The sequence below is a fragment of the Diceros bicornis genome, chromosome 18 (genome assembly GCF_020826845.1).
Source record: "Diceros bicornis minor isolate mBicDic1 chromosome 18, mDicBic1.mat.cur, whole genome shotgun sequence".
NCBI lineage: Eukaryota > Metazoa > Chordata > Mammalia > Perissodactyla > Rhinocerotidae > Diceros > Diceros bicornis.
Window position 1 is genome coordinate 45,048,394 of NC_080757.1, and position 16,931 is coordinate 45,065,324.

Here is a 16,931-nt window from a genome sequence, read left to right on the forward strand (position 1 = left end):
TTAAGCCAATACAGAAAACTACAAAAATATCCAAAAGTACAACAAAATACTCAAAATCCCGTTATCCAGAATAACCAATATTTATAGTCTTTTCAGATATTTTTTCCTAGGCAAAAGTGCAAACAAAAAGAGAATAGGTTTGTGATTTTGCCCTCTGACAAAATAGAAGTCAGTTCAAAAGGCATTAAATGAAAGCAAAGGACTCTTTATTATGTCAAAGCCCACAGTTCATAATAAAGGTACCAGTTTTGAATATCTGTGCCCCTATAACTTAGCAGAAACTTTCCTAATGGGAAAGGGTAAGAGTGAGGTAGACAAGTAGGTGAGGTCATAGATGAAATAAGAACGGCCTTGAGTTGATAATATTTACAGCTAGGAGAGTACATGAGTGCATTACAATATGCTTTCGATTTTGTATATATTTTAAGTTTTCCATAATAAAAAGTAAACAGGAAATAGGAATCTATCTAATATAATTTGTGTAAGACTTGTGTGGAGAAAATGATAAGACTTTGTTAAAAGACATTAATGAAGATCTAAATAAATCGGAATATACCCCATGTTCCTGGATTCAGAGACCCAAGACTGTTCCTTCTCCTATTTGTTTATCCAAAGCAGTTCTAATAAAACCTTGACATTTTTTCAATGAGTTAATTCCAATATTTGTGTGCATGAGCAAAGGCCAAGAATAGCTAAAACCCTCTTGAAGAAGAAAAATGTGTGTAGGGGTGTGTGTGTGTGTGTGTGTATGTGTGTGTGGTGTTGGGGGGAACTTGCTCTCCTGGATATTAAGACTCATTATAAAGCTAGAGTAGTTAAAACAGTGTGAGAACGGCACAGGAATAGAGAAATTGACTGATAGGACAAGATAAGGGACTTCCAAACATATCCACACACATATATGGAAACATATGTAATGAGATGGCTGATCACAGGGGGAAAAGAGGCATCATTTAATAAATGATGATAGAATAATTAACTATTGAAGTGGAAAAAAATGGAATTGGGTCCCTCTCTATATACCATATTCAGTAATAATTGCCAGATGTGAACAGTAAAAGTTTTAGAAAAAAAGAAGAAAAATTTTCTGACTTAGAGTCAGGAGGAATTTTGTTTTTTTTTTAATTGTGGTAACATCGGTTTATATCATCGTATAAATTTCAGGTGTATATCATTATACTTCTATTTCTGCATAGATTACATCATGTTCACCACCCAAATACTAATTACAATCCATCATCACACACATGTGTCTAATCATCATTTTCGCTGTCCTCCCTCCCCCCTTCCCCTCTGGTAAACCAATCCAATCTCTGCCTCTAAGTGTTTGTTGTTGTTTTTATCTTCTACTTATAAGTGAGATCATAGGGTATTTGACTTTCTCCCTCTGACTTGTTTCGCTTAATATAATACCCTCAACGTCCATCCATGTTGTCACAAATGGCTGGATTTCATCGTTTCTTATGGCTGAGTAGTATTCCATTGTGTATGTATACTATATCTTCTTTATCCATTTGTCCCTTGATGGGCACTTAGGTTACTTCCAAGTCTTGGCTATTGTGAATAATGCTGCTATGAACACAAGGGTGCATGTATCTCTACACATTCATGTTTTCATGTTCTTTGGATAAATACCCAACAGTGGAATAGCTGGATCATATGGTAGTTCTATCCTTAATTTTTTGAGAAAGCTCCATACTGTTTTCCATAGTGGCTGCACCAGTTTGCACTCCCACCAGCACTGTGTGAGAGTTCCCTTCTCTCCACATCCTCTCCAACACTTGTTGTTCCCTTTGTTGTTAATTATAGCCCTTCTGACGGGCGTGAGGTGATATCTCATTGTAGTTTTGATTTGCATTTCCCTGATAGTTAATGATGTTGAACATCTTTTCATGTGCCTGTTGGCCATCTGTATATGTTCTTTGGAGGAATGTCTGTTCAGGTCTTTTGCCCATTTTTTAATTGAGTTGTTAGTTTTTCTGTTGTTGAGATGCATGAGTTCTTTATGTATTTTGGAGATTAACCCCTTATCAGATATATGGTTTGCAAATATCTTCTCCCAGTTGTTAGATTGTCTTTTTGTTTTGTTGATGGTTTCCTTTGCTGTGCAGAAGCTTTTTAGTTTGAAGTAGTCCCAATTGTTTATTTTTTCTATTGTTTCTCTTGCCCGGTCAGACATGGTACTTGAAAATATGTTGCTAAGACTGATGTTGAAGAGCATATTGCCTATGTTTTCTTCTAGAAGTTTCATAGTTTAAGGTCTTACATTCAAATCTTTAATGCATTTTGAGTTCATTTTTGTGGATGGTGTAAGATAATGGTTGACTTTCATTTTTTTGCGTGTGGCTGTCCAGTTTTCCCAACACCATTTGTTGAAGAGACTTTCCATTCTCCATTGTTGTTCTTGGCTTCCTTGTCAAAAATTAGCTGTCCGTAGGTGTGTGGGTTTATTTCTGGGCTCTCGATTCTATTCCATTGATCTGTGTGTCTGTTTTTGTGCCAGTACCATGCTGTTTTCGTTACTATAGCTTTGTAGTATATTTTGAAGTCAGGGAGTATGATGCCACCAGCTGAGTTCTTTTTTCTCAGGATTCCTTTGGCTATTCAAGGTCTTTTGCTGTTCCATATAAATTTTAGGATGCTTTGTTCTATTTCTGTGAAAAATGTTGGAACTTTGATAGCGATTGCGTTGAATCTATAGATTGCTTTAGGAAGTATAGACATCTTAATTATGTTAATTCTTCCAATCCAAGAGCATGGAATATCTTTCCATTTCTTTGTGTCTTCTTCAATTTCTTTCAGCAATGTTTTATAGTTTTCAGTGTACAGATCTTTCACCTCTTTGGTTAAGTTTATTCCTAGATATTTTATTCTCTTTGTTGCAACTGTAAATGGGATTGTATTATTATTATTATTTTGGTGAGGAAGGTTGGCCCTGAGCTCACATCTGTTGCCAATCCTCCTTTTTTTTTGCTGAGGAAGATTGGCCCTGGACTAACATTCATGCCCATCTTCCTCTGCTTTCTATGGGATGCTGCCATAGCATGGCTTTGATAAGCAGTGTGTAGGTCCATGCCTGGGATATGAACCTGCAAACCCCAGGCCGCTGAAGTGGAGCATGCCAACTTACCCGCTATGCCACTGGGCTTGCGCCTGGGGTTGTATTCTTAATTTATCTTTCTGCTGCTTCATTGTTAGTGTAGGAGGGATTTTTTAAAGATACCAGATCACTAAGTAGAAAAGATTGATAAATTTGACCACACTAAAATTAAGAACTTCTCTTTATTAAAAGATAATACAAAGAAAATGAAAGCACAGGCCACAAACTGAGTGAAGATTATTTGCAACACTTATAACAGCAAAGGATTATTTTGGAGAATATATAGGAAACCCCTATAAATTAAAAACTCAATAGAAAAATGGCTAAATTACAAGAACAGCCATTTCCAGATGAAGAAACACAAATTACTAATAATCACATGAAAAAATCCTCAACATCATTGGTAATCAGGGAAATGCAAAATTTAGGTCACAATGAAATATTTTTTTATACTCACTAAATGGGGGAAAATTAAGAAATCTATTAATCTAAGTGTTGGTAAATATGGCAAAAATGGTAAAACAACTTTGAAAAACATTATGTAGTATTTTGTAAGGTTTTCATACCCTATGGCTTAGAAAATCCACTCTTAGCTATAAATCCCAAAAAATCTCTTGCAGTAATGTACAAGGAGATATGTTCAAGAATGTTCATGGCAGCACTGATCTCAATAGCCAACAAAAACAAAAACCCAACATGATCAGTGACAGAATGATGTATAAATAAATTGTGGTATGTACCGTTGGTGTATAAGGGAATACTAATGGTATATACATTAGTGGAACTGGTGAGCTATAGCAATATACTATATGGATGATTCTTAGCAGTACAATAGTAAATAAGAAAAGCAAGTCTCAGATTGCTCTAGCATGCTAACAATTTTTATAGAGCTTGAAGACAAAAGTAAGGAATAATTTGTTTATCCTGTTTAAAATTATATGTAAGAAAACAAGAGATTGGTAAATTTAAAAAATTCAGTAATGTTCTCTCTGTGGGGGAAGCAGGAGAATGGAATGGGAAAAGCTCAGAAGCAGATGCAGTGGTATTAATAATGTTCTTCCTTTGAGTGGTGGGTTCACAGGAGTTTGATTTATTATCATGCTTCATAACTAATATATGTTACAAATATTCTTTTTATGTATCAAATATACATTATCAAAAATAAGGGAATTTATTGCTTTAGAAAGTTATATGTTCCTATTAGGGAATGTAAATCTTTATTAACTCTAACATTCCCCCAGAATTTTTCAGGGTCTCATTTTTTTTTAAGTCTTCAAATATTTAGCTAAGAATACAAAGGGATTTGGTGCTCCTTGGAGTAAACTGCTGGGAGATATTTAATCTTAGGAATAGAGAATAGGCCGTGCTTCATCTTTTACAGCACATTAGAATTTTTTTTCCCTCAGCGAGGTAAGCAAAGGACTAGGGTTATTAAATGCTCGTCATATCTGTATAAAACCTTTATATGTGGCCTTAGAGAATTCTTAGAAATTTTTTATCCATTCTAACATAAGGATATTATGAGAAACTTTATAGAATCAAGGAGAGACATTTTCTAGGTATAAAATGACTATTAAAACGTTTAATGGTTTCAATAGTATACTGAAGTAAAGATACCAATGTGAATGGTAGCCCAGTGTGGAAGAAACCAGGAGTCAAGAGAACTCACTTCTAATCCCTGATCTTGCATTTCCTTTTATGACGTTGGAAAAAAATCACTTTATCATGTATAAGTATTGTTTTTTTTAATATATAAAATAACACTAATTCTTCACCTACATATCTTACTGAGTTGTTTCAAGGCCAAGACAAGATAATGTAAGTTAAAAGTTAAAAATGTTGTACACTTGTGACTAGAAGGATTTTGATTAATTTTCTTAGGGTTTTTCGGTGGTTACTTTTTACTTGTAAATTGAATTGCTTTTCCTCCTTATACTCATACATTTTTAGTGGTTAGTATTAGCTAATGGATATAATTATGCTATCTCCCTGAATATATAACTTATTTTACATAAGTCAATATTTGTCATAACAATTTAATACTTGAAGATACTAAAGAAAATGTGTTCTTTTCCCTTTAGAAAAGAAAAAAGTGAATTTTAAAGAATTCGTTGATACTATGATGAATAACACGGAACGCTTTTCTGAAAAATTATGTATGTAAGAACATCATATCTTGTGTTTTTTGTGGGCTAAAATGTTTGATAGATTTTAGGAGAGTATAATATACTAAAAGATCTAGTCATCCTATAGATCATCAGGCAAATAAATGCCTGGCTTAATTCTGATATGTTTGGCCTTCATCATCTCCATTACTGATCCCTAAATCTAGAACAACTGCCACATGCAAATGAATTGAAAGCTATCCTCATCTTACTTTTCATCCTCACACTTACTATAGAGAGCTAGAACCAGGTATATGAAATTCATTTTAGGGAAGATTTAAAATGTCTTCCAAATTTGGGAAAGTGATGCCATCCAGTGACTATAGTTGAGTACAATAATGCAGAATTTCTGGTTTTAGCTGTTCGTATTTTATCCATCTTCCAATTTATTCAATAACATTCATTGAGCCATCCTTATGTACCAGGCTTTATGTTAAGCTGTGAGTATGCTAAGATGATAAAGACAGTCTTTGCCACTAAGAAGTTCACCATAAAGAAATGTAAGGTCATATCTGTGCATTTTAAATCGAGTGAAGTTAGTACTTTAAAAATTGAGGCTAAAAGTAGCATTGTGTTATTTTGTGCTTACATATTAGGTAATAGTGCATTTTAAGTAACAGCTATTTTTTTTGTGTGTGTGAGGAAGATCAGCCCTGAGCTAACATCCATGCTAATCTTCCTCTTTTTTTTGCTGAGGAAGACCAGCTCTGAGCTAACATCTATTGCCAATCCTCCTCCTTTTTTCCCCCAAAACCCCAGTAGATAGTTGTATGTCATAGTTGCACATCCTTCTAGTTGCTGTACCTGGGACGTGGCCTCAGCATGGCCGGAGAAGCAGTGCGCTGGTGTGCGCCTGGGATCTGAACCCAGGCCGCCAGTAGCGGAGCGCGCGCACTTAACCGCTAAGCCACCGGGCCGGCCCAGTAACAGCTATTTTTAATTTATAATGTAAATCAATTTAATTTGTCTCCTATACAAGAGAACACAATAGATTAATTGGATGAAGAGATTATTTGCACTGTCAGTCACTTCATTTTTCCTAGGAATTTCAATTTCATGAAGATAAAAAATTTTATTAGCACGGAGTTGTATAGTATATTATCTTATTCATATCTGTAGTTACATTTCCTTTCTCATTCTTAATATTGATATTTACTTCTTGTCCTTTTTCTTCATCTGGCTGCTCATTTCTTCATCACACTCATTATTGGTTCTATATACTTCATTGGGACCTTCTATCCATTTAACCCTCTACTTCCTCCTTATCCACCAGTCTCCCCCTATTTTCACTTTTCCTCCTTATCCATTTTAAATTCTCTTATATATATATCTCTAATACTCTAAACTTCCTCGCTCCTCTGTACTTTTGTTACACCTGTCTGACAAAACTCCTAACCCCAAATGAATCCAATATCTGCCTTCCCCTTGTGGCTGACAGCATTTCTGGAGAAAATTACACTGCTGAACAGATTGAACAGGGTACCACTATAAAATTTTGATCGTCAATGTCTGCTGGCCATCAGAACTACCTAGGAATTATGTGATTTTTTTTCCCAGTTTGCTTTTTCTCCCACTCTCTGAAACAACTATTAAAAATCTCCATTCTCTTAAACTTCCATTCTTACCCCAACCTCTACCCTTCTCAAGTTTAGCAGATAACTTTACCTTTATAGACAAAATAGAAGCCTGTCTCTATTTTGAGGACATTAAGATATTTCCCAATATTTTCTTCTAAAAGTTTTAAAGTTTTTCTTTTTGTATTTAAATCTTTAATTCACCTGGAATTGATTTTTATGTTTGGGGTGCAATTGGGATCCAATTAAATTTTTTTCCCATAAGGATAATTAACTATCATAGTTTTATGTTTATTTTTCATTTGGGATTTATGTATTACGTAAATTGTTCGATTTGGAACCTGACACTTGCACATGATGACCTTGGGATTTAGATTACCATTGGAGACATTTTTCCCCATCCAGACCTCAGGCAGAGAACGAGTTTTCTTCCTAAGTTCCTAAAAAGGTGACTAAAGTGTTTTTAGTCATAATTTTCAGATGGGAAGACTTTCCAGGGTGCTGGCTTTAACTAAGCATCTCAATTACAACTCTAGACTTGTATGTACCACATAATAATAATAATAATTATTATTATTACATTTATTGAGTGCTATGTACCAGTACTTTTCTAAATGCTTTTTATTTATTAATTCATTTAATTCTCATATCAACTCTATTATTATGTTTATTTTATAGATGAGAAAACCAGGGTACAGAGGTTAAAAAAAAAATCACATAGCTAGTATGTGGTAGAGTTAAGATTAGAACTCAGGTAAAGTTTATTCTCTTAACTTCTATGTTATACCATCTGACTGCTGTGACATCAGCTCAGGCACATACATAGTTAATATTTCTTCCTCATTTCTGGCATCTGGTGATTTGCCTTTCTTTTGAGCTTAGCATCCAGTTGTTTAGGCCCAAAAGTTAGGAGTCATTCTTGATCCCTTTTTTCCCCTTATGGCCCTAGCTCTGCTGTTCCTACTCCCCCTCATTCAATCCATTACCAAATATTATTTTTATTGATATTTTTAATTTAGTGTAGAATAGTTTTGTGTTGGAGGTGGAAGGGGAATCTGGCTATCCTCAGTCTACTATATTGCCAGTTCTCTCTTTAAAAACACTCATTCAAGTTTTTGAACTCGCCACTCCACACTAGCTTTTCACAAAAAGTTAAATTTCATCTTGCTAAATTCAGTGGCTAATTTTCTGTCTTCTTCTTGCTTACCTCTAGCAGCTTTTAATCTGTGTTTCTTCTTGAAAATTTCTCTTCTCGTGTTTTCTGTAACACTGTAATCTCCTAATTTCATTCCCATTTTATTGGCTCTTCCTTTTTTAAAAAATTGAGACATAATTGACATATAACATTATGTAAGTTTAAGGTGTACATGTTGATTTAATACACTTATATATTGCAATATGATTACCACCATAGTGTTAACTAACACCTCTATCCCATCACATAATTATCATTTCTTTTTTGTGGTGAGAACATTTATGATTTAATCTCTTAGCAACTTTTAAGTGTCTGATACAGGATTGTTAACTATAATCACAATGCTGTGCATTAGATCCCCAGAACTTATTCATCTTCTCATTGCAAGTTAGTATCCTTTGACCAACCCCGCCCCCATTCCCCAACCCACTAGCCTCTAGTAACCACCATTCTACTCTCTGTTTCTAGAGTTCTGCATTTTTAGATTCCACATATAGGTGAGATCATACAGTGTTTGTCTTTCTCTGTTTGACTTATCTCACTTAGCATAGTGCCCTCAAGGTCCATCCTTGTTGTCACAAATGGCAGGATTTCTTTCTCATGGCTGAATAATATTCCATTGTATATATGGTCCTTCCTTTTTGGTCTTGTTTGCTGGCTGCTTCTTTTCTGGCTGACTTTTAAATATTAGTATGATCCCAGACTCCATTCTGAGTCCCATTCTCTAATGCTCTTCATGAGTGATCTTACTGCTTTAAATAATATCTATATCTTTTAACTCCTTATTTATGTCAAACTTAACTTGTATAAGAAAGAATTCTTGTTCTCCAACAAACTTATTATTTCCCCAGTCTTTCTTATCTCAGTTATTGACAGCACTATCTACTCAGTTGCTCAGGTCTCAAACCTAGTAGTTCTTCATGGCCCCAACCCCCTCAGCCTCTCATTGAGTTCATCACTAAATACTCAGTTTCATTCTCAAAATACATCCTATATTTGTCTACTTCGTACTATCTCCATCACTATCACCCTTGTTGAAGCCATTGTCATCATCTTCTCTGAACTACTATAGTAGTTACCTAACTGCCTGATTCTCCAGAGTCTGTTCTCTATATCACAGCAGAGTGATCTTTTATACATTTGTAGTAAGATAATTTCACTCCCCTGTGAAAACCCTTTCAAAGGTTTGCCATTGGAATTTTAATAGAAACGAAACTTCTTTCCATGGTCTGCAGTGGTAGACTGAAGAGGAAGTAGGATCCAGGGAAGAATTTGGGGGGCAGATACAGAGCAAAAACTATTTACATGGTTTTACCAGTTGAACATGTTTGTGAATTCAGACTTCTGTAAATTTATAGGTCAATGAAAATTATTCTTTATAATGATTATTCAGGGGTGGGAGAACTGTAAGTTCTTGAAATATTTCAGAATCTTCAAAGGTACACTAGATTTGATGTTAAATATTTATTTTATTTTATTTTATTTTTTTGTGAGGAAAATCAGCCCTGAACTAACATCCATGCCAATCCTCCTCTTTTTGCTGAGGAAGACTGGCCCTGGGCTAACATCTGTGCCCATCTTCCTCCACTTTATATGGGACGCCGCCACAGCGTGGCCTGACAAGCGGTGCATCGGTGCGCACCCGGGATCCGAACCTGGGCTGCCAGCAGCGGAGCACGCACCACTACGCCATGGGGCTGGCCCCATGGTGTTAAATATTTTATTGTTTTAATATTTGAAAATTGGCAATTCAATTATGCTGTATTTGTTGTTCTCTTAACCATAAAAACCTCAATTCCTGACTATTCCAGATAATAATTTACTGTATTAACTTCTTGGACAAGCATGTTGTAAAAGTTTTGTTTTAACTGCATTTTAGTATTACTTCGTACTATTGAAAACCTCCACAATCTCAGCAAAGAGAAGATGAGTGCTTCCGACCTGTGGGACACACTGTCTGGTTTGAATAGTAATTTAAAAAAAGACGAATTCCTAGCTGCACTAGAATTAGCAACAGTTGCCAGTGAGTATTCCAAATAATAAGATTAAAAGATATGCAAAAATATGGTTTTATCTTCTATCAATCTTTATTTGTCCTTGTATCTTGTATTTGGTTGACATGCCTGTATATACATTTAGGTAATATACAGAAAGCTCAGATTGTTTGGTTGTCCTATAGAAAAATTACTAATATCTAATTTATTATTACTTTAAATTGACCAAATATGCATAGACTACCTTCAAGTTGTATAACATGTTATTGGAAAATGGCATATCCCAGTGAACACAGAGCTGATTATTAATAAATGTTGAGAGGTCTATTCCAGTTTTATATTAACATTACTTGAGATATCCATACTGTTTTGTTGAAATAGGCTTTTATTTAATTTGCTAGGAAAACACACCTGCTAGTGGCTGCCACCTCTACTTAGTTAGCAAGTAAAAAAAGATTTTTTTTTTTTTTAGATGCTACATATAAGTGATACCGTACAGTATTTATCTTTCTCTGTCTGGCTTAATCACTTAGCATAAAGCCCTCCAGGTTTATCCATGTTGTCACAAATGGCAAGATTTCCTTCCTTTTATGGCTGAATAATACTCTTTTGTGTGTGTTTGTGTGTGTGTGTGTATACTACAATTTTATTTATCCATTTATCCATCAAAGGACATTTAGGTTGTTTCTATTCTTGGCTATTGTGAATAATGCTGCATTGATATCTGTCTGAGATACTGATTTCATTTCCTTTGGATATATACCCAGGAGTGGGATTGCTGGATCATATGGTAGTTCTATTTTTAATTTTTTGAGGAACCACCAAACTGTTTTACATAATGGCTGTACCAATTTACATTCCCACCAACAATGTATAAGGGTTCTCTTTTCTCCACATCCTCACCAGCATTTGTTATCTCTTCTGTTATCTTTTTTTTTTTTTTTTTTTTTGCTGAGGAAGATGCCCCTGAGCTAACATCTGTTGCCAGTCTTCCTCTATTTCGTATGTGGTCTGCTGCCACAGCCTGGCCACTGATGGGTGGGTGTAGGTCTGCACCTAGGAACCAAACCTGGGCCGCTGAGGCAGAGTGCGCCAAACTTAACCACAAGGCGACTGGGGCTGGCCCTTGTCTTTTTGATAATAGCTATCCTAACAGGTGTGAGATGATACCTCATTGTGATTTTGATTTGCATTTCCCTGGCGATTAGTGATGTTGAGCACCTTTTCATATACCGATTGGCCGTTGTATCTATATAGTTTAAACCCTAGGCAGGTTCTTATCTGCTTGTGATACGCCTTGCTGGCTCTGCTGTCTTGTAGTCTATGATCATAAACTACAGTAATTCTAAATCCTTGGACTAAGTTTCCCTGTTCCTGACTGGGAAAACAAAGCTGCCTCTGACTCCTGCGCTTGTCACTTTGACTTTGTAATGTAGTACTTGTGTGTTCTTGTGAAAGAAATGAATGTAAACCTGTGTCAGAAATGATAGTTATAGAATCATCTCATGTTTGAAAAAGTTTTTAAAGTTATCTGGTACAGTATTTTTATCTTTAAACATTTGCAAGGCTAAACTAAAACTGAGCTTTGTCTTCTAGTTTTATCTCTAGGAATATGAATTGCATAGTTTCTCTTGAATGATGGAAATTAAAAAAACCTGACTTCTGTAATCTTAAGATTTATTCATTCCATAAAATTAATCTTTTGGTTACTCAACAATATGAAAAGAAAATATGGTTCTTATGAGTACATCAAATGATTTACGTTTTTATAGATTGCTTAATTGGATCCTGACTTCTGCTTAGTGAGGCTGATATATTAAAAAGGTTTTTCTTGCAGAAGGTGACAAAATACAAATTGAAGAATTTGCAAAAGTGGTAAAGGATATGTATGATGCCTCCAGGTTAGAAGGTAAGTATTGGTTTATTCGTGACTGTTAAATTTACTTTTATTTATTGGGTATCGTTTTGTTTTGTTTTGTTTCTTAGGATTTCTGGTTCTGCTAATTTCTGGTTAACATGTTGGCATTGATCTGTTTATAGGCAAGCAAAACTTGGTTTTGATTAAAAGTTGGCAACTTCCATAATGAAAGAAAAAAGGCTTTTTCTAGAAGGAGGTCTGTTTAAAGCTATTTTTAATCCCTTTTTTGTTTCTGAGGTGAAACCCTGCCTGGTCTTTTTTGTGCCATCCTCTTACCTTCCAGCCCTATGGCAGTGTCCTGCTGCTATTCACAAGGTTTTCATGGTCAGTTTTTTCGCAAGTGGGTGGCCAGGTCCTTCTCCCTAGTGTGTCATTTTGGTTGTGCCAATTTTATATTAGCACCAGAGAAACATGATAGGCCAAAAACTCTTTGCATATTGTGCTGTTGGACATGGAATTCCCTGAGGGCTGGAGTCTTTGCTGAAATTTCTTATTCCTCAGTTCAGAGTATGATAATAATCCATGAGCTGCCACTGACAAAAGTCTTTAGTGATGGCTACTGTTGTTGTTTTTTAAATCACTCACCAAATAGCTTTTTTCTATTTCCAGAGTTACGGGAGATTGTCTTAGCTCTTGATTTGCTTGAAGGTGACATGATAGCTGGGAAGAACTTGGAAGGCTTTCTAAGAAATATAGAGATTAAGTCACCTAAGGAAGAAGTAGAGAAAATTCTTCAATCAGATTTTGTTTCTGGTTTAAATATTTAAATATTAGTATTTAAATATTACTATCAGTTTTTTTGTTTTGTGTCATTTTGTTTTTGGTAGGAGTACCTGTAAAGAAAGTGTGCAAGGTCTTTGTTCAGGTAAATGGGATTCCTTTGTTGAGCAAATATCTATAGGTATTTGCTTATGTAACTGTAAACATTATCTTTGAAAAGGAGCCTTTCTTTTAATTTTCTCTTTTGTAGTTATGAGAATACTTTTAACCAGCAGGTCAAAATTTTGTGGGGAGTGAACTTTTTGGAATCCTGTCTCCTCATGTATCTATTTTTTTTTTTTTCTAACAAAATATGTGTAGGACTTTATTGAAAAAAACAAAAAAGTAAACCACAATAAATGAAAAGGTATACTGTAATTCATTATTAGGAGACAAAGTATTGGTATATTAATGAGTCCCAAATATATCTTTAATTTTTAAAATTCAAATTAGACTACTAATGTTTCTCCTACCTTTTATAATTTTTACCCTAAAAAAACGCGATCTGGATAGATGAAAGGATTAAACATAAAAAGCAAAATTTATGGAATAAAATATAGGGACAATTTTAATCACATCAAGTAAGGGAAGAATTTTAACGAGATACAAAAACTACAAACCCTATAGAAAAAGGTTAGTGAAATTGACTACATCAACAGGTATAACATTTCATCAAGAAAAAATATGAACCAGGTGAAATGAAATGAAGATCAGACACTGTGAGAACACAACGTCCATTGATTCGCAATACCATCTCTACAGACCTATGACATTTGCACTTGACTTCATGCCTTAACAATGAATTGTTCTTGCTTTTATGTAAAACAGAAATCTGTACTTGTGCACTAAATTTTGTCCCCTCTTTTCTACTCAAGAACTTTGCTCTAGTAATTCTTACCTGTTTTACCTATACATTCAAATGGTTGTTCTCTACTAGAAAATTCTCATTAGCTTACAGGTAGTCTGCATTTCTTCCATTCTTTTTTTTTTTTTCTCTATGTGTTTGTTTATTGTTGTTATTATCTACTACTTAATGAAGGAAATCATACGGTATTTGACCTTCTCCCTCTGACTTATTTCACTTTGCATAATACCCTCAATGTCCATCCATGTTGTCACAAATGGCTGGATTTCATCGTTTCTTAGGGCTGAGTAGTATTCCATTGTGTATATATACCACATCTTCTTTATTCATTCATCCCTTGATGGGCACTTAGGTTGCTTCCAAGTGTTGGCTATTGTGAATAATGCTGCAATGAACACAGGGGTGCATGTGTCTTTATGCATTGGTGTTTTCAAGTTCTTTGGATAAATACCCAGCAGTGGAATAGCTGGATCATATGGTAGTTCTATCCTTGATTTTTTGAGGAATCTCCATACTGTTTTCCATAGTGTCTGCACCAGTTTGCACTCCCACCAGCAGTGTATGAGAGTTCCCTTCTCTCCACATCCTCTCCAACTCATGTTGTTTCCTGTCTTGTTAAGTATAGCCATTCTGACAGGCGTGAGGTGATATCTCATTGTAGTTTTGATTTGCATTTCCCTGATAGTTAATGATTTTGAACATCTTTTCATGTGTCTGTTGGCCATCTGTATATGTTCTTTGGAGAAATGTCTGTTCAGGTCTTTTGCCCATTTTTTAATTGGGTTGGTAGTTTTTTTGTTGTTGAGATGCATGAGTTCTTTATATATTTTGGAGATTAAGCCCTTATCAGATGTATGGTTTACAAATATCTTCTCCCAATTGTTAGGTTGTCTTTTCATTTTGTTGATGGTTTCCTTTGCTGTGCAGAAGCTTTTTAGTTTGATATAGTCCCATTTGTTTATTTTTTCTATTGTTTCTCTTGCCTGGTCAGACATGATGCTTGGAAATATGTTGCTAAGACCCATGTCAAAGAGCATACTGCCTATGTTTTCTTCTAGAAGTTTCATAGTTTCAGGACTTATATTCAAGTCTTTAATCCATTTGGAGTTAATTTTTGTGTATGGTGTAAGGTAAGGGTCTACTTTCATTTTTTTGCATGTGGCTGTCCAGTTTTCCCAACAACATTTATTGAAGAGACTTTCTTTTCTCCATTGTATGTTCTTGGCTCCTTTGTCAAAGATTAGCTGTCCATAGATGTGTGGGTTTATTTCTGGGCTTTCGATTCTATTCCATTGATCTGTGTGTCTGTTTTTGTGCCAGTACCATGCTGTTTTGGTTACTATAGCTTTGTAGTGTATTTTGAAATCAGGGAGTGTGATACCTCCAGCTTAGTTCTTTTTTCTCAGGATTCCTTTAGCTATTCGGGGTCTTTTGTTGTTCCATATAAATTTTAGGATTCTTTGTTCTATTTCTGTGTAAAATGTTGTTGGAACTTTGATAGGGATTGCATTGACTCTCTAGATGGCTTTAGGAAGTATGGACATCTTAACTATGTTAATTGTTCCAATCCAAGAGCACGGAATATCTTTCCATTTCTTTGTGTCTTCTTCAATTTCTTTCAGCAATGTTTTCTAGTTTTCAGTGTACAGCTCTTTCACCTCTTTGGTTAAGTTTATTCCTAGGTATTTTATTCATTTTGTTGCAATTGTAAATGGGATTGTATTCTTAATTTCTCTTTCTGCTACTTCGTTGTTAGTGTATAGAAATGCAACTGATTTTTGTATGTTGATTTTGTATCCTGCAACTTTACCGTATTCATTTATTACTTCTAAAAGTTTTCTGGTGGATTCTTTAGGGTTTCTATATATAAAATCATGTCATCTGCAAATAGTGACAGTTTCACTTCTTCCTTTCCAATTTGGATCCCTTTTATTTCTTTCTCTTGCCTGATTGCTCTGGCTAGGACTTCCAATACTATGTTAAATAGGAGTGGTGAGAGTGTGCATCCTTGTCTGGTTCCTGTTCTTAGAGGGATAGCTTTCAGTTTTTCACCATTGAGGATGATATTAGCTATGGGTTTCTCATATATGGCCTTTATTATGTTGAGGTACTTTCCTTCTATCCCCATTTTATTCAGAGTTTTTATCATAAATGGATGCTGTATCTTGTCAAATGCTTTCTGTGCATCTATTGAGACGATCATGTGATTTTTATTCTTCATTTTATTAATGTGGTGTATTACGTTGATTGATTTGCGAATGTTAAACCATCCCTGCATACCTGGAATAAATCCCACTTGATCATGGTGTATAATCTTTTTAACGTAATGTTGTATGCGATTTGTTAGTATTTTGTTGAGGATTTTTGCATCGATGTTCATCAGTGATATTGGCCTGTAATTTTCTTTTTTTGTGTTGTCCTTGTCTGGTTTTGGTATCAGGGTAATGTTGGCTTCGTAGAATGAGTTAGGGAGCTTCCCGCCCTCCTCAATTTTTTGGAAGAGTGTGAGAAGGATAGATATTAAGTCTTCTTTGAATGTTTGGTAGAATTCACCAGGGAAGCCGTCTGGTCCTGGACTTTTATTTTTGGGGAGGTTTTTGATTACTGGTTCGATCTCCTTACTGGTGATTGGTCTATTCAAATTCTCTACTTCTTCTTGATCCAGTTTTGGAAGTTTGTATGATTCTAAGAATTTATCCATTTCTTCCAGATTGTCGAATTGGTTGGCATATAGCTTTTCATAGTATTCTCTTATAATCTTTTGTATTTCTGAGGTGTCTGTTGTAATTTCTCCTCTTTCATTTCTGATTTTACTTATTTGAGCCTTCTCTCTTTTTTTCTTGGTGAGTCTATCTAAAGGTTTGTCAATTTGTTGATCTTTTCAAAGAACCAGCTCTTGGTTTTATTAATTTTTTCTATTTTTTTTGGTCTCTATTTCATTTATTTCTGCTCTGATTTTTATTATTTCCCTTCTTCGGCTGATTTTGGGCTTTGTTTGTTCTTCTTTTTCCAGTTCCTTTAGGTGCATTGTTAGATTGTTTATTTGAGATTTTTCTTGTTTGTTGAGCTAGGCCTGTATTGCTATAAACTTCCCTCTTAGATCCGCTTTTTCTGTATCCCGTAAATTCTGGCATGTCGTATTTTCATTTTCATTTGTCTCCAGGTATTTTTTGATTTCTTCTTTGATTTCTTCATTGACCCAGTCGTTGTTCAGTAGCATTTTGTTTAATCTCCATGTATTTGTGGCTTTTCTGATTTTCTTCCTATAGTTGATTTCCAGTTTCATACCGTTGTGGTCAGAAAAGATGCTTGGTATTATTTCAATCTTCTTAAATTTATGGAGACTCGTTTTGTGGCCTAA

The 16,931-nt window shown here is 34.9% G+C and overlaps 1 protein-coding gene across 1 annotated transcript in view; it reads left to right on the forward strand.

The window, feature by feature from the left end:
* EFCAB13 (EF-hand calcium binding domain 13) overlaps positions 1 to 16,931 on the forward strand; it is a 331,371-nt gene that overhangs the window by 70,003 nt on the left and 244,437 nt on the right. The window contains 4 exon segments of the mRNA XM_058561286.1: positions 5,182 to 5,256; positions 9,914 to 10,057; positions 11,866 to 11,937; positions 12,556 to 12,699. Of these exon segments, the coding sequence (XP_058417269.1) occupies positions 5,182 to 5,256; positions 9,914 to 10,057; positions 11,866 to 11,937; positions 12,556 to 12,699 (435 nt within the window).